The 25,449-nt window shown below is 38.4% G+C and overlaps 1 protein-coding gene across 1 annotated transcript; it reads left to right on the top strand.

The window, feature by feature from the left end:
* Positions 1–15,160: 15,160 nt before the first annotated feature.
* LOC122078507 (transcription factor TCP15-like) lies at positions 15,161–16,945 on the top strand. Its single transcript, XM_042644521.1, has one exon. It carries the CDS (start codon positions 15,445–15,447, stop codon positions 16,594–16,596), a length of 1,152 nt encoding a protein of 383 aa, XP_042500455.1. The 5' UTR covers positions 15,161–15,444; the 3' UTR covers positions 16,597–16,945.
* The last annotated feature ends 8,504 nt before the right edge of the window (positions 16,946–25,449 follow it).

Genomic DNA, 25,449 nt, shown 5'->3' with positions numbered 1-25,449 from the left:
CAACGATTTAATTTTCTTCTCTCTCTTGGAGAAATTAAAAACTTCTAGCACTTGGGTAAGAAAGTTGACAGGGCTTCTATGCTAGAGTGTGAACATGGGTTTTGGTTTTTGGGAATTTGAGTAGGGCTTCCAAACTATATTCCTAGGATTGGAATCAGCTCTGAAAATTTGGGTAGGGGTTCCGCGCTGTATTCTTAGGGTCAGAATTGGGCAGGGCTTCCGCGCCATATTCCTAAGGTTGGAATCAGCTCTGGAAATTTGGGTAGGACTTCTGCATCATATTCCTAGGGTTGGAATCAACTCTGGAAATTTAGGCAGGGCTTCCACGCCGTATTCCTAAGGTCGAAATCAGCTGTGGAAATTTGGGTAGGGCTTCTATGCGGTAATGAAAATGTCAAAATTAAATACAAATACACTTAAACAGAAGTTCCGTACTAACCTGATATGGACGACGTGGACTTTCAAAAATAGGGTAGGACTCCATCAACTTCAATAAGCTTGGTTCAGTCTCTTCTTTTTCTTTCCTCTCTCTTTTGTAAGGCCTCTGGAATAATTTTTTTTCTTCAAGGGTTCTCCTCTTCTTTTTTTCGAGGTTTTACAGTAACCCGGGGTCACTATTTATACAAGGGAGGAGGCATGCCACGTAGGAGCTTGTAAAGGATGTGTAAAGGGGTTTTACAGGCATGTAAGGCTTACACATCCTTACACGGATCTGTGTACCTACCCTATGGCACTCTATTATGCCCTGAAAAACCCCGTGTCACCCCGTTACAGATCTAAAAGCACTGCGGCACCCTGTTATGCTTCCAAATATCCCTGTAGGTGGGTGGCTACCCCATAGCCTGGGTGGCAGTAGTCCTCGATGGAAATCTTATCACGGCAGTAGCCGTAGGATGGGCAGCATGTTTTAGATAAGGTTTGGTTTGGTTTAGGGTTTGGTCTGGTTTAGGGTTTGTTTTAGGTTAGGGTTTTGGTTCGGGTTTAAAGTTTGGTTTGGGTTTAGGTTTTGTTTAGGTTAGGGTTTTGGTTCGGGTTTGGTTTATGTTAGGATTTTGGTTTGGATTTAGGGTTTGATTTAGGTTAGGGTTTTGATTCTGGTTTAGGGTTTGGTTTAGGTTAGGGTTTAGGGTTTAGGGTTAGGGTTTTGGTTTTGGTTCGGGTTTAGGGTTTGGTTTAGGTTAGGGTTTTGGTTCAGGTTTAGGGTTTGGTTTGGGTTTAGGGTTTGGTTAGGGTTTTGGTTTGGTTTGGTTTAGTTTGGTTTAGGGTTTGGTTTGGTTTTGGGTCTGGTCTGGTTTGGTTCAGGTTTGGTCTGGCTTGGGTTGGTCTGATTTGGTCCATTTCGGGTTGGTCTGGATTGGTTCTGGTTTAGTTTGGTTCTGGTTTATTCTGGTTTAACTGGTTCAAAGTTTAGGTAGGCATTATGGCACATCTGGCATCCTTTTTTTCATACAAGATATCAATGGGACCGTATTTCCGAATACTTTCCAATGATATGAGAATGGAGCACATGCTAAACTCGATTGTCGTATTCTAGCAAAAGGTATTAATGACCACTTTCGGTCACCCTACCCGCATCATTAAAAATATCAGGTTTGGCTGATCACAAGTTCTGGGATAATCTGGACTTGTGCCAAAAATTCAACTTCTTTCCGAAAGAAAGAATATGTCTCTTCATTACCCGTAATTCATCATTGCCGAGGGGGGACAAAATTTTGTGTCGACAGTATGTTTCTGTTTTTATCTTTCTCAAGGCTTCTTTGACTTCTGCCACACTAACATTACATACGTATCTATGATGTGTGGGGTCTTATCAAGCAAAGCCATCTTTCAGGTCATTTCTACTAGCACTATCTCCATTTTGTAGCGCAGTGATATACTCCTAGGATTGGAATTAGCTCTGAAAATTTGGGTAGGGGTTCCGTGCTATATTCTTAGGTTTGGAATTGGGCAGGGCTTCCGCGCCATAATCCTAAGGTTGGAATCAACTCTAGAAATTTAGGTAGGACTTCCGCATTATATTCCTAGGGACGGAATCAACGGGCTTCCGTGCCTTATTCTTAGGGTCGAAGTCAGCTGTAGAAATTTGGGTAGGGCTTCCGTGTCGTAATAAAAATGTCAAAATTAAATACAAATACACTTAAACAAAAGTTCTGTACTAACCTGATATGGACGACGTGGACTTCCGAAAATAGGGCAGGACTCCATCAACTTTAGTAAGCTCGGCTCAGTCTCTTCTTTTTCTTTCCTCTCTCTTTTGTAGGGCCTCTGGAACAATTTTTTTTCTTCAAGGGTTCTCCTCTTCTTTTTTTCGAGGTTTTACAGTAACCCGGGGTCACTATTTATAGAAGGGAGGAGGCATGCCACGTAGGAGCTTGTAAAGGAGGTGTAAAGGGGTTTTACGGGCGTGTAAGGCTTACACATCCTCACCCGGATCCGTGTAACCCTTACACGAATTTGTGTAAGGGCTTACATATCCGTGTAAGCCTTACACAGATCCCTACCCTGTGGCACTCTATTATGCCCTGAAAAACCCCGTGTCACCCCGTTACAGATTCAAAAGCACTGTGGCACCCTATTATGCTTCCAAATATGCCCATATGTGGGTGGCTACCCCGTAGCCTGGGCGGCAGTAGCCCTCGATGGAAATCTTATCACGGTGGTAGCCGTAGGCTGGGTAGCATGTTTTAGATAAGGTTTGGTTTGGTTTAGAGTTTGGTCTGGTTTAGGGTTTGGTTTAGGTTAGGATTTTGGTTCAGGTTTAAAGTTTTGTTTAGGTTAGGGTTTTGGTTTAGGTTTAGGTTTGGTTTAGGTTAGGGTTTTGGTTCAGGTTTGGTTTAGGTTAGGATTTTGGTTTGGGTTTAGGGTTTGATTTAGGTTAGGGTTTTGATTCTAGTTTAGGGTTTGGTTTAGGTTAGGGTTTAGGTTCGGGTTTAGGGTTAGGGTTTTGGTTCGGGTTTATGGTTTGGTTTAGGTTAGGGTTTTGGTTCAGGTTTAGGGTTTGGTTTGGGTTTAGGGTTTGGTTAGGGTTTTGGTTTGGTTTGGTTTAGGGTCTGGTTTGGTTTGGTTCAGGTTTGGTCTGGCTTAGGTTTGTCTGATTTGGTCTAGTTCGGGTTGGTTTGGTTTGGTTTAGGGTTTGGTCTGGTTGGTTCTGGTTTAGTCTGGTTCGAGTTGGCCTGATTTGGTTCAGGTTTATTCTGGTTTAACTGGTTCAAAGTTTAGGTAGGCATTATGGCACATCTGGTATCCTTTTTTTCATACAAGATATCAATGGGACCGTATTTCTGAATACTTTCCAATGATATGGGAATTGAGCACATGCTAGACTCGATTGTCGTATTCTAGGAAAAGGTATTAATGACCACTTTCGGTCACCCTCCCTGCATCATTAAAAATATCAGGTTTGACTGATCACAAGTTCTGGGATAATCTGGACTTGTGCCAAAAATTCAACTTCTTTCCGAAATAAAGAATATATGTCTCTTCATTACCCGTAATTCATCATTGCCCAGGGGAGCTAAAATTTGGTGTCTACAGTATGTTTCCGCTTTTATCTTTCTCAAGGCTTCTTTGACTTCTGCCACACTAACATTACATACGTATCTATGATGTGTGGGGTCTTGTCGAGCAAAGCCATCTTTCAGGTCATTTCTACTCGTACTATCTCCATTTAGTAGGGCAGTGATATACCCATCCCATCTCTTCATGTATCCTCATCCCTTACCAACACTCTTCTATCATCATCTTTGATACATCTCACCTGGTCGAAATCTTTACTCTTCCTTCTCTCATCTTAGCTATCTTTATACAAAGTTTTTTTCCCTTCTTTAGTAAATAGGTTAATATAAAGATCCTCATATTTCTTCTTCCTAGCCGTCCCCACAGTCTTCCTTGCTTCACTTTGGGCATATCATAATATCTCTTCTTATTTTCAACATCTTTACTTCTTTGCCATGTCTTAAAACAAACTTTCTTGGTCTTAATTACTGCTTAGACCTCCTCATCCCACCACCATGTCTATCTAGCGCCCTACGACTATCCTTCGCTTCCCCTAGAACTTCTTCGGCAACCCTCTTAATATAGATCATCGTCTCAGTCCACATCATATTCGTGTCTCCCTTAATGTCTCACTTCTTTTTTTTACTACATTATCAATAAATGTGTCTAAGGCCTCACCTTTTAATTTCCACCACCTAATCTTAGGGTACATCATGTTGATGCCGATAATATCGATACATCTCTTAAGTTAAGACCCAAGTGTGTTTCCTTCTCGATACAGAACTTATAGAACCCAAAAAAAAAAAAAAAAAAACTCCCAACTACAGAGAGTCCTCTAACACCCTTATTTTATTATTAATTTTTTTTGTAAAAAATTGAGTTGGGGTTTTAATACTACACTAAAAATAGATTCAAAGGGTGCCTAAAAGATATGTTTGGATCATTCAAGTCAAAATCAGAGATTAAAGGACATTTCACAAACACAGGTTTGTTTCTCAAAAACTTGATTTTTGTGTTTGAATCATTGTTTTTATACTTTTTTCCCTATAAATCGATAGATTTAGGTAAAACCAATCCACCTATAGCATCAAACTTCATCATTTGCAAAGATTTGTACTAAGATTCAAGAAATTTCACAAGATAATGAAATTTCTTAATGTTTGATTTTTTTTTTTTCCCAACCAAGTCCTATGCCTTTGGGAAAACATTATCCCAATCTCTCTTATTCCTGAAGACATTTTCAGCTATGAGTTTGAACTACCCTTACACTCTTCATGGCAATAAACTATTACAATATGTAAGAAACCTCATCCCTTGTAACAATTTCAATTGAATGAACTTATCTCATTATACGTTGTTCTTCATTTTAGTACTTATATACGACACATATTATATATTGCTTATTTATATTGTTTTTAGCTCTAAAAGTGCATTGCTATGTGTATCTTGAACATTTCCATGCGTATTTTGTGTATCTTTGATACATTACGATACATCTCTTAAAATCACCCTACCGATTTGATACGCAATATAGATACTTTAAACCTTGGTTATAAAACTAAGACTCTGGCTGAATCGGATGATGCACCTACTCCCCATACCAATGTTGCTGCCTCCCCGATTGCCTCTCTTCAATCAATTTGGAGAAGTTGAGAGTTGTGGCCAAGTTTGATAAGATCGATCAATTGAAGGGAGAGCATGTCAAACGTCGGAAATAGATGATTCTGTTTGCTTTGTCACAGGTGGGGGTTGCCTTTGCATTAACTAAAAACCAAACCTAAACATTCCTACTCTTGATGCAATGAGACTTGCATGGATTGAGGCTGATTTTCAATGCAAAACTCTCATTTTGAATGCCCTCTCAGTTGAGTTGTATAATTTTATAATCTTTTGAGTATGTTGTTGTTGTATTATATATGATTTGGCATGCATTATCAAAGAAGTACACTCATGATCATGTAGGGAGAAAAAAGTATGTTGTAGCCAATTTTCTGAAATTTGTAATGCATGATGGAGAGAGTATTTCTTCTCAAATTGACAAGTTCCAAGTCATAATTGAGAAGTTGGCAAAGGAGAATATGGTTCTACCTGATGCTTTTTCGACCAGTTCTGTAATTGAGAAACTTCCAACCTCTTGGAATTTATTCAAATTAAATATGAAACACAAGAGGAAGGAATGGACTTTTGATCAAGTAGTGTTCCGGAAAAAAAAATGAAGAGAGGAACCGTGCTAAAGATGAGGTTGAAAAGAAAAATGAATGTGATAAACTCAGCCAACGTTGTTAAAAGGATATGGATATACACTTTGTTGAGCCCATAGCGACCCAAATTTAGGATTTTCTAACCTTGAGGTCGCATCAGTTTGATTCTCGGGAAAAACATCCAACCATTTGCTTTCAAAACATCAATTTTGATGTTGAATTTGGTGGAATACTCATCTTAGTCTTCTTTTACTTATCATATGGTTAGACTTTAAATCGCGCAGTGTCATTAGCAACATTTTCGTATAGGCCTAATGGCTAAAACCATCCAGGCTCCCACGTATAAAGCAATGGTACAAGGTACATATATGCAGCATGAAAGTAAAATGGAAACTTTACCTGAAACTCTCTCTCTCTCTCTCTCTCTCTCTCTCTCTCTCTCTCTATTATATTTTGTGCGTATTGATTGGAAACTTTGCCTGAAACTGTATTATAGTAATACAAATATGGGTTTCTATCAACAAACTTGTTCACACTACATTGGAAGAAACATTGAGCCAGAGATGAAGAATGAGCCCATTCTTTTTCTGTATTTGAGTGCAACAGAGGGGTGTAATCTGCGAAATTTTGTCCAGATTCTTTATAACCATTCAATTGGAGGATATCTTGGCAAGAGAATGAGTTAAATACTTTGTGATCTGAGTAGATTTTGTGGTTTCTTTGAAGATATTTTGACTAGAGAGGGAGGTCTAACCATTTCTTTGTATCTTACTTGTGGTGCATGGCAGCCCTTTGAGTGGAAGTGCTTTGACATTGAGGGCTGGTTTTGCTGCTCCTGCCAGGCAGTCCTGATGCATTCTGATGGCTGAGGTGTTTTAAGTCTCCAGTCTCAAGCTTCAAGGTCCATGACTCGAATCTTTTTTATGCTGGTTCTTAAGAGAGTTAAAATGTATAGATACAAATCCCAAGGCATTGACAGCTGCTTGTCTTCCTCATTGTTGATCCTTTTTCTAGTGTAACTGATGGTGCCAACTATAAGCCCTCGTTGAATATTTGCCATAGTAGCTGGAACATTTTGATATCCATGACATGTACACTGCCCTTTCGCTGGTTCTATGTATTTGTTATATGATAAATCAAACTGGTGGATATTAATGGAGACCGACAGCTTTGGTTTCATTCAACCTGACATTCTAAACTAAAGGAGAATGAAGGTTTGGGTTTTGTGGCAGACATGAAGCTGGTAATTGGGTCACAGATTACCTGGAAAGGAGGATGGATTATTGTAATGCAACCTATTCCCCTTTTCTGTTGCTTATGTTATCATCTTTCAAACAGCATTACCTCAGTCAGGCCTTTCTGATTGGTGCTTATTTTCTTTTACTTTTGTTAGAACATAGAATATCCAGTACCCTTCTGCAGTCAGTCTTTTGTTGGGAGGGGGGGTGTTACAACAGAAGAATCTAAGCAAAAGGGGCCCTCTGCAGCTAAATTCATTGATATCACATTTTTCAACACTTCCCCTCCCATAAGCACCTGGCTTGAACTGTGTTAACATAAATAAATGGGCCTCAAATTGTTATTGTTGTTGGTGTACTAAGGGCAGTTTTGTACTTTTTGATATTAGGGTTCTTCGCTATATATTTGTAGCGAGGGTTACTTTTTCTATAAGCAGTTCTGAGAGATGTGAAAAATAGCGTTGTAACCCTATTCTCCATTGATAGTGAAGTAGAATCTCATATCACCGAGGATGTAAGCTATCTTGCCGAACCTTGTAAACCTGTATGCATTGTTTGTTCTCATTTTTCCATCGCTTTTAAAATTGCGTTTCTACAATTGTCAAAGAGAGCTTCGCATGTTTTTTAGAGGTATAATTCACTTTTGAGATATGATGATCCAGAGTGATTTTATGAACTTCGATTCTTAAATGATTTGAAAGAAACTTTTTTTTTTTTTTATATATGACTGCAAGCAGAAGTTGTCTATTGTTCATCTGACAGAGAAAACATGGCACTTTTGCAGAGTATATAGTAGGTGTTGTGACTAGTGAATGATTTTTGTAGGGAAGATAAGGTTGGAAAGATGACTGCGAATTCTTCTTTTATTTTATGGGAAGCACTAAGACAGCCTACATAAAAATAACATCGTTTTCAAACCAAATCCCAGCACCAAAAAGTACAATATAAAGATACAGATTTTATCATTCCTATATGGATACAGACTGTATATCTTTTACTTATTAAAGTGAGAAAAGTATTTCTTCGGTTCTTCCACTTTGCCGAAAGGACTACTTTATGTCAGCCATAGTATAATTAGGGAAAATGGGGATCTTACATTTCACAAGGAAAAGGATTCCATGAGGTCTGTCCACATAAGTAGCCTATTTGCTAACCATTGAATTAAATATGTTCCTTCCCCCAATATTTTGGCATGAATCCTGTTTCTCTTCTTATTGCATATCCAAGGGTTTTAAGTAGGGGTGTCAATTGGTCGGTTTGGATCAATTTTGTTTTGATTTAATCGGTTTTGGTGTGAGAATGAGTGAAATCAAAACATGAATAAGTAAGGGTGCATTGATTTCAATTTCTTATCAGTTTTGTTTCGGTTTGATCTTGATTTACTATGTAAATATATTGAAAATATGAAAAAAAATTTTAATGAATTTTTTCGGTATCAGTTTCACATTTTGTTATATCAGTTTTGGTCTCTTGTCCTCTTTCTTAAGTTTGGTTGAATGTTTATCAGTTTCGATGGATCCAATGTGGTTTCAGTCTGACAAAACCCTAACTCAAAACATGACCTAATGAACTCATATTGGTTCGAGCTAGGCTTTGATATCCCTTGTTTTAAGAGTTGAGATGGAGTTGCGAGAGTGGATGCTTCTTTCATAGTTCTATTATCATTCGCGGTTTCACTTTGCCTCTTCGCGCTGTGACCCAAGGACTCCAGCAGATAGAGAGGTATGGGTTGACAGTGATGAGCTGTGCAAGTGGTTGGGGCAAGGGAATTCTCAAGGCTGGTTGCTGAGCTGTTTGATGTTCTCCTACATATTGTCTAACTTGTCTCTTTTTTTTTTTTTTTTTCTTATGTTATTCTAAACAGTTTATCTCCGTTGTTTGTAAGGTGGCTAAGAAAACAAGGGTAGATAGGATAGTCTGGTCTTGTGATATTTATGTTATTATGTAGAGATATGCCATGAAGTAGAAATATTTAGCCAATTAGGAAAGGTCAACCAAAAATGCTAGCATAACGTTGACTATTACGGAAATGGACTAATTGATTAGTGTAGTGATTCAATTTTTCTCTTCTTTATTTTTTCACTCCTTATCTGTGGGCCCATCCTATATGTGGGATGTTAGGATTCTTCTGTTGTTCATTCCTTTTTCACTCACTTCAAATCAAATGGAGACTTGCGTTATGTTAGCTTGTTAAACATAGGATTATGTTTTCAAAATCTGAAGAAAAATATTCTTGGGTCTTGTGGTCAGCTGTTTAACACAGTTGGTTGGCGCAAAGTGTAGTAGAGCACTTGAGTCTGGTAGGTGTAAGGTTCGAGAATCCCCTTCCACATCTAATTCCCACCACCTTTATCCCCCTCTTTTCTAACAAAAAGGAAAAAAACTTAGGTCTCTAGAATGAAAAACTGATTATATGGCAAATCTATATCTATAGACTATGGAGATGTAGCCTACAGGAAGAAATCTAGGTGACGGCCTAGAAAAACTTTCCATATGAATAGATATGCTTACTTACATATATGGGAATCCTCTAGGGGAAGTCCACTTATCTTTGAAGATTGAGACAGACTTTCCTTTGTGGGCACAATCGCTCGTGGGGTTAGTCCTCTTTGACCCATTGAGGCATTTTTATATACCACTAAGAAACTTCCCTGCTCAGTGTAGAATCTCTTGATTGAGATGTGGTAGTGATTGGTAATCTTTGACCAGTACTCCTAAGTGGAGTAGGAATTTCAATAATCTGCAGACTTTCCCCAGGGATATCCTTTGGCCTTCAAAATGGGAACATAGCTTCCCTATTTTATGTATTGTTTGGGAAGCAACCTACTCCAAACATGCAAAAAACAAAAGCCACATCACTTTTATCCAATTGAAAAACATAAATAAATAATAAAATAAAAATAATCTTTTTTGCTGGATAATCAAATTTTAAAAAGAAAAACCTAACACTTGTTATTTTAATGGACCACTATTTATTTGAAAACTCTATTTATGATACCTCAGGTTGAGGAGAGGCTGGACCCTTTGTGTGGTAAGCATTTCTTCTCTTTTCCCCCTCAAGCCTGGGAGCTGGGACCTTGGAGCCTGGAGACCATTGAGTACGGACAGGGCTGTCCTTAGATGTAAGATGGTGGTCCAATTTAGCAAAGAAATGGAAGGAGAAAAAATTATAATAAGTACTGACCCAAAAGGGTTCCATGTGTTTGCCATGTTTTCGTTTTAGCCCACTGGCCAGAGGAAAAAAAAAAAATCCAAGTTGTTCAACCAATGCAGGTGCACGGTGTAGGTTTAACCTAGCCACGTCATCATAATCCATTCATCCTCTCTAGATAAGGTTCTTGCAGTACTAGTTAAGTAGATGATATTTTTGGGGGATATTTCTCAGTATAATATACATCAAACTGTGACCATAAGATGTAGATCAAATAAAATAAAAAATATTGATTGTATGAAGGTTTTTAGTTAGATGTATAATGTCATTTCTGCCCTCTTTATAGGATAAAAAAGACAATCCCTTGCTGTACACAATAAGGTAATATGATCACTAGCCCAATGGTTTTTTTAGTTGCTAGAAGTACCCGAATGGTTACACATAGCTGAACGTTTTTTTTTAAAGGGTGAAACAAGCAAATATGACATTAGTTAGATTTATTTTTTTATTATTATTTTTTTTTTCTTGGGATGAAGAATGCTATGTGATCTTATGGTCTCTATGCCAACTCCTAAGCCCATGGGAGAAAACACATGGGTATCCACTTAAGGAGCAAGGACGTTATTGTCCAGAACCTTATGAGGTGGCAAAAGGAACGCGAGATAGTATACACTTTGATTTTTTTTTTTTTTAATAGAAATGATCCAAGTTAGAACAACCTTTTCATCTTATGCATTTATATTATATTATATTAATTGAGTGGACCATACTCTAAGTATATCTATTTTATCATAACATATTTGTAAACTTATCTTCTCTCATTATCACGCATAGGGACATGAAACCTTTTCAAGAAAGCTATCTAAACTGCACTCATCTAATCCTGTTGCTTACGCATTTTGGAGGTCTTGCCCACTTTGAGATTGCAAATATACACCTTGAACCACCACGTTGAGGCAGATATCAATATTTGATCGGTCTTGAATCTAAATAGATTGAGGGTAAAATTATCAAAAAAATCATTTATTTTTGTTAATAAAAGTAAAATCAACTAAACCAGGCTAATAAGGATCGATTTGGATCAATATTGGTAGAGACATACCGATCTGATTCCCTGATTCCCAAGATCTAAATCCCTGCCACCACGGTGACGAACCGGACCAGCTGATGGGAAACCGGAACTCAAGTAAAAACTATCAAAAAAAAAAAGCGTGATATACGTAAACAGTACTGAAAGTGATAACGGTAGTAATGGTCAACTGAGCGTTGACTAGTTCACACCACTTAGAAAACAAGGAAACTTCCAGCGAGGTCTCCATATAGGGTGGTGGTGGTGGGGACCACATATTTCTAAATATTCCAAACTCGTGGTGGTTTCCAGCACTCTATAATTTTTCTTGATCAGTAGCAATGTCTTCGTGATGTTGACTCACATTCAAGACTTTTGGTAGGCAATTCACATCAAATAATTGCCAAAATCCAACTTTAAAAATGTAAAAATATAAAAAGGGTATATGGATTTTGGAAAAAAACTATTGTAGGCAACAGGCATAGGTATAGGGGTATTGAACGTATAGGATGATCCATTTTGGTTTGACATGTTGTTGATCTCAATACCTGGTTGGGAGTTGATAATATATCGGTTGAATGATATCAATCATGGGTAAAAATGTAAAAACAAATATTTTCAAGGAAAATCAAAAGTATTTATATCTAACATGTGCGATCCAATATTGATCCTTCTCGATATCATATTGTTTTTTGAGAATATTGATACCTAATGTGATATCGTGCCTACAAATCATGATTGTAAGCATGATTTTAAAAATCGAATCTAGAGAGACACCTAGATTGAATTGATATCAATTGAGCTCGATCTTGAATCTTGGCCAATCTCCATCATACCAATCCACTTTTAGTTCCCAAGGGTAAAAATAATAAAAATCAATTGAATAATAAAAAAGGATAAATTTGTCGGATCAAAGATCGATTTTGACCGATTTGAATTGGTATGATCCGATACCCGATATTAGAGACCGTTGATCGTAGGATTAGAGATGATTGTAGACGATTAGGTGTGTGGCACTGTTGCGTGGCGGCCAGCTTTTTTTTTTAATCTTATTGTGAGCCAGCGTATAAGAGTCAGGCATAGCGGCAGGCAAAAAAGTCCGGGAGTGATGTGACTCAACTGCCAGTTTTAAAGTCTAGGGGTGTGACGTCAGCCCTAAGTTCAGTTGGGGGACGCTTAGAGCGTTTGGAAAAAGAAGGTAAGTAAAGTAAAGTAAAGTAAGCGAATGAATGACTTCAGCCCTAATAATAAGAAGTAGAGAGAGGAGTACTATAAAGTGTGGGGAGTGATCGTGTATGTGACCGTGTGGGTTGGTTGGTTGCTCCCCAGGCAAGAAGATTCCAACTGTCGAGCCTGCGTGGCGTTGTCAGCTCACCCACTATCTTCGCCAGTGAGACTCGAGAAGGACATTCCCTTGCGAGCTGGGATGTAGGACCCACCCCTAACTGCTGCACTGTCTCTTCTTTTAAATGGGAAATCATAGAGCCCAAAAGCCCAAGCCCAAGCCCATCTCTCTCTCTCTAGTATGGGAATAATGTTTACCATAGAGAAAGAATGATACATATCAGGTGAACAGACAGTGACTATGAGGGAATAGGATAAAATTTTGGTGCAAGGAATCCGATTTTGTCAAGGGGGGAAGAAAGGCTATCACCTAAACTTCTTTTGGGTTGTGGATCCCAACCTTTTTCTACCTTTCCTCTTTCTCTCCCCTTCTATCATTCCCATCTCTCTCTATCCATGTCCCCTATTACTCCCACACAACCCTATTAATTATAAAGTTTTTGTTTTAAGCTCTCACTTTATATTATTGTTGGTAGCTAGCTAGTAGCTAGTGACCATATATGAGACATTTAAAGACCTCAAAAAATTTTACATACAATTCCCTCAATTTCAATGTAGACTACAAAACTTCTTCAACTATGTGATTAATAACTTTATTTTTTGAGCTGTCTTTATCATTTAGATCATTGGTCTCCTTAGCATGGAAAAGTAAAAGAGAAGTACCATTACCATTGTACCCTATTTGACAACTTTTGTTAAGTGGGGGGAGGCTGCATGAATGGAGTCTGATTCTAGTAATAGCTATTAGATTTGTGACCTGTCAATGAAACTAATTCATGGATTAGATTGAAAACCAGTACGAGATTTGGCAAGGAAATTTCTAAAACTTCTAGCTAGTGCAATTACACCAACATTCCGACAAATATGGAAAAATAGTTAGAGATGGATGGTAAGCCATCTTATTCACCGGCGCATATAGTTGGCAATGTTGTGTGCAGTGGTTTCACAATGAGCGGCATCGGGGTCCCCACCATCGCCGGTAGGTGGTTCACACTGTTATGGTGGTGGGGCACTACTGCAACAATGGGCAATGAATTCTTTGCTAGTACCACTCAACGACATGGTCGAGGTCATGTGTTCTCTTCTTTATCTATGTCGTTCACAAGCAAGTAGCTAAGCTATGCAGGTTGTTCCCATGAACAATAATTGTTAGTTCCCCATTAGTGTTCTAATAGAAAGTCATTATGTCTTTTGGCTCATTTGAACAATTCTCAAGCTACCCTTGTTTTGATTCTTTATTAGCTTACCTACCAAGAAAGAAAAAAGGGTATGTTTGGAAAGAAAACAAAGAAGTCAGTTGTATAAAATGCGACAAATTAAGACACTTAGCCTCAATCCACATATGTATGAGTGCAAGGAGAACACGTACATATTGACAACTGATCAGGGATTTGATTGAGCGTCAACAATCACATAATTAAACTTAATCACATGTCATGAACTTAAGTTTACATGCTAGAACCCACCTTTGTGGATCTTGCATGGACTCATGAAAACACCATTTACATTACATCATCTATCTAATTGCTTTCTTAATTATAATAATTGTAATGAATTATCAGTTTTGAAAGATCTATGGATAAGAATTTCGATGTTGAGGCAAGTTTTGATCTTGATCAAAATCAAGATGTTGGTCGAAATGGTTAAAAAGTGGATGAAACTAGGTATTTTTGGGAGAAAATTCGATAAATTATGATCAAATAAAAATTATCAAAATTGAGCTGGTCAAAAGACTCAAGTGTTGGTAACTTGGTAATTTTTTAGTTGAAATTAGTTAAAACTACTGAAATGTGTAAAATATCGTTGATGCTAATCGAAACTTGTAAAGTGTTCTACCTATGATTTCGTTTCGACCCATAACAAGACTGAATAATTTCAATCAAAAATTTTGACCCGAGATTTAGAACTATGGGGAGAAGTAAGAAATTTGTGAGAGGTACACTTTCTCTCAAGTCCTAGTAGAGTCTAGGGAGAGGCAACTCTCATTATTAACAGCCTCCATGCAGTGATAATGCTTTTTCCATAAAAGGGGCCATAAGAAGAAGAAGGATTTGGAGTAAAGAGCAGGACGGACCGAGACAGAGAGTGAGAGCATCTCCTCTAATCCGATGAAGGGCTTATAAAAGTTGGATGGAACAGTTGTGACACGTAACCAGCCCTAACCATGGGTGAACTGTATTTTCTTGTTATAAATTCCAACTAGGGTTAAGAGCAAAGGCAAAGGGCCAAAGGCAGAAGGCAATGATTACTTGAATGAAATGGGACCCATTTGATTATCTCTCCTTTGCCAGTCCTCTCGTTTTTTGACTTGGGATTGGGTCCCACCTCGGGCACCACTGTCTTTATGGATTGAATGATAGAGGGCACCGCACGTGGAGTCTGAACCAAGGGACTGTCCGACCACAATAAAAGGTTGCAGAATTTAGAAAGGATTTAAAAAAAACAAAACAATATGAAAACAAAAGCGAAGCAGTAAATAAATAATATAATATAATATAATACAAGTGCAAATTTAGAATTAAAAAGAAAAATTAAAAGCTCTTGTTAAAGAAAATATATAAATTTTTCCAAAAAAACAAATATTCCTTTTTAAAATTCAAAGAAATCCCACCATATAATTCATATAATTGGATTCCCACCGATTATAATTTTTACTTAAAGCTTGCGCTCCGCCCTTATCCTCTCTAGACACTCTACAGAGAAACCAACCCAAACCCCTTCGCTCTCTCTCTCTCAAACGAATGTGAAAGCAATCGCAGTCGAAGAGGAGAGCCACTCTCAGGGTCACACCCCACCACCGCCACCACTGTGTCACCTTGTGTGTGCGTGTAAGAGAGAGACCCACATCACCACATGTAATTGAATTAAGGGGGTCGTCTACAGTCCATTTCCTTCATCACCAGATGCGCTATTAAGGAAGCATAGATTAATCTTTTTTAGCTGATCATGGAAGGAGAGAATGGGATCCGAAGACCCAACTTCCCATTGCAGTTGCTAGAGAAGAAGGAAGAAGATGATGTGTGTTCAAGCTCAGGATACCCATCTCTAGCCATATCAGCCGAGACAAGCACGATCCGATCACCCAATAATTCTACCCTCCAAGTCCAAACAGCTGAGCCTTCAAATAAGCCTCCACCAAAGCGTACCTCGACCAAGGATCGACACACAAAGGTCGACGGCCGGGGACGTCGCATTCGTATGCCGGCGACATGTGCCGCTCGCGTCTTCCAACTCACTCGAGAGCTCGGCCACAAGTCAGACGGTGAAACCATCGAATGGCTCCTCCAACAAGCAGAACCCGCCGTGATCGCCGCCACTGGGACCGGTACTATTCCAGCCAATTTCACGTCCTTAAACATCTCCCTCCGGAGCTCTGGGTCTAGCATCTCGGCCCCGTCTCAGCTCAGAACCTCATACTTCAATCCAAACTTCGCAGCAGCAGCAGCAGCCAGTCAACAGCTAAGGATGAGAAGCGAATGGGAGCGAAACATCGATGATTCCCAACGTCGAATTCTATTCCCGGAGAGCTCTTCCTCCACGCTTCTTAATTTCAACACAAGCAATGTAAACCCTGCCATGTTACATGCCACTAAGCAAGAGCTTCGTGACCCGTGTTTGGACATGTCGTCGGATGCCGCCGCCGAGGTGGGCATCGGAGGGAGAAAGCGTAGGCAGGAGCAAGACCCTTCTCAACAACAGATGGGTAACTACTTGTTACAATCGAGTTCCGGCCCAATTCAGGCGAGCCATGGACAGCAAATTCCGGCGAATTTTTGGATGGTTACTAACCCTAACAACCAAGGCATGAGTGGTGATCCCATATGGACATTCCCTTCCGTGAGCAACACTAATATGTATAGAGGATCTATGTCAAGTGGGCTACATTTCATGAATTTCCCAACCCCTATGGCTCTCTTGCCAAGCCAGCAGTTGGGTTCAGGCATCGGTGGGAGTGGTGGCACGTCGGAGGGTCACTTGGGTATGCTTGCCGCACTTAATGCGTATCGCCCGTTGTCCGGCGGCGCCGGCCCTAATGATCCTGATCAGGCGAGTGGTTCCAATCAACATCATCAAGGAGGGAATGAACGACATGATTGATGGTGATCATATTCAAACATGTATGGCTTGAATTTCAATTTGAATTTGAAATTTTTTTTTTTCTGAAAAAATCTTTTAAATACATATTTTGCACTTGCAACACACGTGCCGTTTGATTTCTCCAAATCTGAGTTCTAATATTCCTTTTTTTATTTTTATTTTTTTGGGGGGCCTTCCTTCATCTTCTGTTCTGTTATGTGTGAGTGAGTACTGAGTTACTAGGGTTTAGGGTTTGAGGAGACGGATTTTTAACATTGAGTATTGGCTGCTTTTTTATTACTGTCTCTTGAGCTGTTACTAAACACAATCTTAATTATTATAAATTTGCTGTTTTACAGTTTTGGTTTAAGGTCATCACTAGTAACTTGTATGTATTTATATGCTTTAATTGGTTTCTGAGAAATCCCATTAGCAAGTCTCTCATGCATGCCTTGCCAAGCAAGCTTCCTTCTAACTTCAAGTTGGGCTCAAACTAATCAACTAAAAAACCACATATAAACATCAAAGAAGTTCATGCTCTCTCTCTCTCTCTCTCTCTCTCTCTCTCTCTCTCTCTAGTTTGTTTATTACAGCACTGTTGCATATATAAAAGTACTGCATCACTGCTTTTAGTTTTTGATTCTCTAAAATCCCTCCATGCATCTGGACGTTACTGCAACTGTGATTTAGGGGTACTATCAGGAGGAGTGTGGGTCCTGCCATTTACTAGGATGGTGGGGCCCACATTTCATCAGTTTCAGGTGGTGAGCCCCATTGCTGCCTTATAGGTTATACCAATGTACATTGACATTGTCACTGACTAACAAGAGGATCATTCCTCCTCTCTCATATAGATTTGGTAATGCAGCAGGCACAGTCGTATGTCGATTGCCTGTGGGTACTTTTAGCCCTATATCAATCTGGTTCATCTATGGGTCGGCCATGATCATAAATTATGCTTATGAAGGCCCTCCAATGCTACTTCTAATTTTGATTTGTTCAGTGAGAGTAAAGAAAACCAGGCTAATTTATGGAGAGAACACATGCATTGGTGCATTACATTACCTGCAGAAGAAGGTTTGCAGTTACAGGCCTGGATTTTTTTTTTTTTTTCAAACTTCTATAGTTACAGTTTTATATGTTAAGTGATGGGTTCTTAATTATTCAATTCTGCTTAGCATGGTTATTGCACATGAATATAGGTGAAATTGTCCATCTGTACCATCAAGGGATTCCTTTGCAACCCTAAAATCAGACTCATTAGATGATAGAAACATCTAATCCTGCTAATTTTAGGACAAACAGACCTTTAAAGGTGGGGTACATGAATTGGTCCATAGGAATCAATGAGCATGTGCAAACCATGTTAGAGACATATATGGGTATAATGGTACTGCAGTGACTCATCATTTCCTTCTTGAATTTTCTTTTTCTTCCCCATTAGCTATTTATTTTTCTTGTTTACAAACCCTAAAGGTTTGACAAGTAGACCCAGGATTGGTTGGGATTTGGGAAGAAATAAAGCTTGAGTTGGGTCAGGTGACCAAATTTGTGGGTCGGTGTCTTCAATATACCTTAAATGTCATGTTTCTGGTTCAACCTTTTAATTACTTGCTTGCCATTTTGGTGATACCAACGTACGTAACTCTTTTGTTACAAAGGTATTTTACAGAGAAAGAATCTCAGTTAAAGAAATGGCTCTCACAATTTGATGAAGCATACTTGTATTTTCATAATATTAATGTTTGTGAAGAATCTACAGATTTTCCTTCCTCAATAAGTCTTGATTCTAGACAATGGGTTTCGTAGTAGCTGATTTGATCATAGTTCTTAGTGTTGGGACTTGGGTAGAACTCATCCTTCAATACTATCAAGGTTCCAACAAGTGGTATTAGAGTTGGGGCAAAGCAACTTTGGTGTGCCACCCAAGATGGAAAAAGTTTCTTGAAAAGATTGTTGTGCCATGAAATTTAGTCACATTGGTTGTGCCTTGGCCGTGAAATGTCCATGTAAGTAGTAGCCACCTTCACATTTTGAGACATATTTTAAAACACCGGCAAACCTCAGCCATAGTTCCAACCGTCGATTTTTTCACAAGTAGGAATTCACTGTTCTTGATTCATGTGATTATGAGGTTGGCTTTAGCTGTTAAATCGTGGCCTTACTAAATTATTTGAATCATTTCCATAAGGTTATGGCCTAGGTTTAAGAGCTTGTTGTGTAAAGTGTTATGGGTTCAGTTTGTTTTATTTAATAACACAACTCTCTTGGATTTGGAGCTGATATCAAACAATGAAACCCCTAAAATATAGGGAAGGGGTTGGGTATCAGATTGACCCATGCCCAAGTTATATATACCAACCCCAACGCAATCCAGATGCCTATTAAAAAACCAGGTTCTTTAATCATGGCGTCTCTTTAGATAGAACCTTTGCCCATAAGACTCCAATCTTCACTTTTTCTAAGAAAAAAATAAGCTTTTAATAATCCATAACACTCCCAGCTAGCCAGTCTTGAATCATATCTCCCTGCAAGTATCTTACTAATGAGGAATGATGAGGTAGCCAGCCCCCATGAGCTGGTCATGAGTTCATCTTTTATTTTATAATTAGTATTAATTCTCATTGTAGCTCATGGACATACATCGATGCTATCTTTGCTGTGGAAATTTTGTTTTTTAAAAAGAAGGAATCTTGAAAGTGATGCTTTTTAAGAGCCAAACAAGAGTGAATGATGGTGTAAGAAAATTCCATGAGATGAGGAGTAGAGTAGTGGAAGCAAAAATAGTGGGAGACAAGAAGACTCAGAGGGTCAACCTTTCAATCAGTTAGGGGGCCTGGATGCAGTGATGGGCCACAAACTGACCTCGTCTGGCAATTCAGGGACTGATTCCTAACAAGCCTAAACGCAAGCCATACGTTTAGCTTTCTATATCCAGGGCCATGAGAGAGAGAGAGAGAGAGAGAGAGAGAGAGAGAGAGAGACTTGGCTTATTTCAAAATTTTGTAGTTCTTTTGATGAAGTGCTAATCTCACATTGACAGTGATTGACTTCATAGTATTTATATAAATTGGCCAATGAAAAATGGTAGGTAATGTATTGTCACTGCATGTCTAGGATAATCACTATCCTATCACATATTATACTTATGTCTTCGGTGAGCTCAGAGAATGGGAACACTGTCATGCAGGTCGTAACTTTGGCATGAAAATATATCCCCTCACCAATGAAAAAAATAAAAATAAAAAGAGTAAAAGTTTATGGACTAAGTTTCTCTAAGGCCACAGTGATCGAGACTTTGTTCACCGTGGCCATCTGGACCATTCGATTTAGGGGAATCTCTTGAGCCTTTGATCGCATTATGAACACAGTGAAGGAAAATTTCTCCCAAAGTTTATTTAGATAGTTTGTTCGGAGTAATTTTAATTGAACAAGAGGCAGTGCATTACAGTAAGAAGTTTGTTGGATGGGGTCAAAGCTGGAAGGCATGGTTGTGGACTCTATGCTTTTGGCTGATCAAATAGAGGTGGTTAAGAACGTTGTTTTTCATGCCAATTGACCTTCTTTCGGAGATAATGTCTTGGTTTGTCATGACATAATGAAAGGGATAAACTGAAAACATTCATTCCCATTGGTACTGCTGAAAATTGACATACACAAAACCTACAACTACTTAATTAAAGATTTTTTACATAATACTATTTTTTTTTTTAAGGTAATAGTAAATGCATAAAAGAAGGGGGAGGGAAAATATTGTCCCAAAGGGGAAGTTATAAATCCAATAAATGATACAAAAAGCTCATAAATGACACCAATCAGGGCCCACATGGCCTCAAAGAACTTCTACAGCTCAGCTTAGAAGCCCAACCAGAGGAGAAGGGAAAAATTGTTCGTAAATGGATGAGAACCGCAAACCCTAACCCTAACAAATCAACACAACAGTTTCTAGCCACGAACACGAAGAAGCATTGTCAGAGAAGACGCAGCCATGATGGAGGAGGGCTAGCCTTGCGGAGGGCCTCGGCCAATCAACTAGCTAGCCTAGCGGATAGTCTCCAAGGCGAAAGGGCGTCGGCCTTCCTGAGGGCAACATTGTGGGCTCTAAATGCTTCCGTAAGCCTTCTTAGAAGCTAAATAGCCTCTGTCATAGACCTCCCTAGCATACTACCAAATTGGTTCTCTGTTACCTTAGTTACTTCCTTTAGGTATGCTTCAATAACCTTTTCCCAACGTTTCATAATATAACTCATAAGTTTTATACCTCTATAGTTATTACAGTTTTGAACTACATTGTTTCTCCTTCACTCATCTAGCATAGTCTTTGTGCTCAAAATCTTGTTAAACAATTTGGTTAGACAAGACATCCCATGTCCTCCTAGGCTCTTCCACACTTCAATCGAGATCTCATCTGATCTTGGTGTTCTACCTACATTCATCTTTCGTAGGGCCTCTATAATCTCGATTTCGCCAACCTGTAGTAAAATGTTCATGGGATGAGTTGGATTGATGTCTATACCCCTTAACTTCCAAGTCCCTCCTATTAGTCACAATATCTCCATGTAGTAGGTTGCATAAATAATCAACTCATCTCGTCATAATGTCCAACATTCTGCCTCTCTCTATAACAATATTTTTCTTTATTAGAAAAAAAGGGGTAATTTAATTTTGAAAGTAAAAGTGTTTTTTTATTTACTTAGAGAAGGTTTTCCTACACTTGTAGTATAGGGCTCAACCACCATCCTTGTGTCTCTCTCTTCAACAATTTTGCTTGAGCTAGACCCGAACTTAGCTAACTTACTATAGCGCTGTGCCTGTTGCCTTAGAAGTTAAAAACAATTCACTAAACAACTGGAGAATTTCTATCTATATTGAAACCAGAACTAGCTCGACCTCTAGACAAAGGCATTGTTTGATAAAGCTCCATTTCACTTGTTTTTGCATTTTTCTATGTCTAGAAACGGAAAAACATCCTATAAAGCATTTGATAAAGTTGTTTTGTTTCACTCGTTTTTAGAAATATAAATAAAAATATATGTCAATTTATCATCCTAGAAACGCATGTGAAGAAACAAGTCATACATGTTTCATCGTTACTAGAAATGGCGTTGGACACCAACAATTGTAAAAGTCCCGATAAAAACCCCACTAACCCATCTTTTTGCTCTACCCACTGAAGACTTGCAATGGAAAAGAGAACCAAGGTCCTGACCATCGAAGGCCATCTTCATCCTTTTCTTTCACTCTGATCATGCTCCCTCTCTCTATAACCTTCACCACTGAAGGCCAATCTTTTATATCTCATGGCAGTACTCTACTGTAGATGTTCCAAAATGAGTGAAAGACTGCCATCGCTGCAGGCCTTTGTGGTTTTCTTCTTTAACTTAAGCAATTGAGGGCTTCAGAGGGAAGTGCATGTCTTCTTCCTCAGGCATTTGCACTGAGGTATGTAAACCTCTATGGTTTGTTTATTCTCCATTTAGCAGGTTTGGAAACTAATTTCTTTAACAAATGCTAAATCTAGAGTTTGTGGATGCAGGAAATCGTTTGCTTCTTATTTTTAAGCCATCTCTCTTCAAAAGTGAGCCAATTATCTTCTCTATTCTATTTTTTGGTTCTATTTGCTCTGCAAAACTGTAATTACCCCTCTATGGTCTGGTTTTTTATTCTAAGATTGCGTTTTGTTGTAATCTCCACCCTTACTCTGAATTGACTCATTTTTTTTTTCTATTAAGAAGGCGTTTGATAAAGAAGTATCTAATAGTTGTAGCATAAGCAGTGGCTTCTATGGTGAGGATGAATAGCATTTGGATTCTGTGAGGGAACACACAAGAAGATTAGAGGATTAGGGATTAGATTGGATTGGATGCTTTTTTTTCCTCTCTTTTGAAATTCGATGGGTTTGGTTTGAACTATGAACTCTAAAAGGAATGGAAAGTGAACGGTTTCTAAGCACAATCATGTATTTGAAAACTTGTGTACTTGAAAACCAATCTCTCTCTCTCTCTCTCTCTCTCTCTCTCTCTCTCTCTCTCACACACACACACACACACACACACACACACACACACACACAAATGGGTCACTAACAGTAATAGAAGTACTACAAAGATAGTTAACTACTGGTTTTATAAGGAACTTCAACAAACCCATTAGGTCAATTCAAATTATTCTTCCATCAGTAACACCACCCACACTTGTGTTTCAGAGTTTTTACTGAAAGGGCATCCTTTTGTGTGGTTCTAGATTTTTTTTTTCAATGGGGTAATATGGTTGTGTTCTATTTAGCTGATAGTAGTTCCTCTAATACTCCTCATAGCTCACATTCATCCGATTGTGCGTGAACCTCGAACATTGAAACTCATTCATCTTCATTGTCTTCGTCCTCTGGTTTGTAAAAGGATACTTAGAAAAAACAATAGAAAGCGAGGAGGAGAAGAAAAGAATTCTAAAAAAAGTGAGATTGAAGTCTCCGAGGAAAATATAAGGATATTTATAGATATCCTTGATGCAATTAACAAGTTGGACCTAAACGAGAGCGGCAAATATTACATTGGAAAATACCTATTGTTTGACTTAAATCTATTATATACATTTGACAGAATGGGACTATAATAACTATATGGGAAAAGGGTAGGAATGCTAGTGGGTTACATTGGAATTAGGTATACCAGCGGTTTAGTGACTGTCAGATGAAAAATAAAAGATCTCAACCATTTATAACCGTTGTCCTACAAAACCTAATCAATATTGTCGCTCCATTGTCTTCTTTCCTCTTCTTCTTCTACTTTTCTCCTTCCTCTCCGTCTCCGTCTCTGACTCCACTCCCTTCCAAAAAATATGCCGATCCCCTCTGCCCCTCTCTCTCTTTCTCTGGCCTGGTCGCCTCCTCCCACGAGCAAAGCAATAGGATTCAGACCGTTAAGCTGAAATTCGAATTGACCTGGTTATGACTAGTATCGAACCACGAATTCAAACCCGTTAAGAGCCTCAACTGAGATCTTTTTTATTTATCTATTAATATACATTTTGAAGCATTAATTATTACCAACTGAAATGCATCGACAGGCCAATCCCCCACAGTTGCATTCCAACCTCAAATTCATCCAACTGTTCAGGTGGCAATCAAAACTGATCTAAGAAGTTGCTTATTACTTTAGAAGCCTTATGTCTACCAAATCGTTTATCGTTGTCTTGGATGGCAAGTCTCTCTCCATGGATGAAGCAAAGTTTCAAGAGAAAATGCTTGCAGCAAGGTTGGAATTTCAAATGAACATGCTTCCAGAAAGGTTGGATAAAGGTCAAAGACAAATAGATCTGTTAATCCCTGCCGTCGTCTCTCTCTCTCTCGTCCCGCCTAGAGTTGCTGTCTTACCCCCTCTTTGCAAATCTCTAGTGAACTCTCAAGACTCTCTTTCCCTGCCCAATGCCCCTTTCTCTCTCCCTGCTCTCGGCTTCGAAACCGAACCCACGGAGATTGAATCCATGGTGAGCACGCTGACAACAATACATCTGGTGGTGGTGGCTCCAGTAACCCGCAGGACGAGGCGGATCTGATGGAGGCCTTCAAGGTGTTTGACGAGGACAACGACGGCTTCATCTGGCCCAAGAGTTGTATACATCCCCAGGAAGCACGGGATGCCGGAAGGCATAGACATCTATCAAGTTGAGTAGTTGCAGGGGAGCGAGGAGATGGAAAGAGGAGAGAAAAATTGTGTAGCATCGGTGGATTGAAGGTTTGAATGATTTCCCTCGATCCATCAGTTGTATCTAAAATTAACAAATCTTACGGCTAAAATCCCACTAGCATACCTATCACTCTCCCTAACTATATAAGATGTAAATAATTTTGTAGTACTTAAAAATGATGATGCAGGGTAAAGTGTTTATGAATTTTTCAATTTGGAAAATGGTGTTGGACCACTGGGTTATGATTTCCTTTTAAATTAAATAATAGGAATGTAATAATGGTTTAAAACAATTTTTATGTAAGAAACATTTTCAGAAACGGCTGTTATCAAACAACAATGTGTGCAAAAAAGATCAAAGAAACAGGTTTATCAAATACAAAAAAAAAAAAAAAACAAAAAGACAAAAAAACAAAAAAACAAAAAAACAAAAAAACAAAAAAAAACAAAAAAACAAAAAAACAAAAAACGAAACGTTATCAAACGATGCCAAAGTTTAATAACTTGTATCGTTTCACTATTTTGTTCAATTTCAAATATATTGAAATACTAAATTTTCATTAAAATAATTAATTTTTTCATATTTTTTTTGCTTGGCTACTTAAGGGCAAGGTTCATGGTATTGGGTTTCGACCCCTGGGAAGACCGAAATTTCTGTCAAAACTTGAAAATTTTTTAGGATACCGGAGAATTTTTCCCGGTATGGTGGAAACTTAGGTTTCGACCCCCGAACAGTTTTTTTTTTTGTCTGATTTTTTGTGTACATCCTATTTTAAACATTTCTAGCATATTCACATCATTAATTTCATACAAAAAAACACATAAAGTCTTACTTGTGTGTGTGGTAAATCAAAAGTTCGATAATCATTACGCTAGCTTGTTGACTAAAATATGTTATAGGTAAATGCATTTTCAAAAATAGAAAAAAAAAAAAAAAGCATTAACAAGCAAAAAAAAAAATTGGCCATAGTGAATGCATAGATCGGGTCCTCTTAAGTAACATAAAAAATTTAAATAATTCTACTCTATTTATAATTATATTCTATAAAAAAAAAAAAAAAATTTTGGGGAAGTTGGGACTTGCCTTTTTGGTCCAAGGTGTCTTTCCTAAGTAACATAAAAAATTTATATAATTCTACTATATTTATAAGTATATTCTATAAAAAAAAAAAAAAGAGTTTTGGGGAAG

The sequence above is a fragment of the Macadamia integrifolia genome, chromosome 5 (assembly GCF_013358625.1).
Source record: "Macadamia integrifolia cultivar HAES 741 chromosome 5, SCU_Mint_v3, whole genome shotgun sequence".
NCBI lineage: Eukaryota > Viridiplantae > Streptophyta > Magnoliopsida > Proteales > Proteaceae > Macadamia > Macadamia integrifolia.
This window is presented reverse-complemented; position numbering and strand designations above follow the sequence as displayed.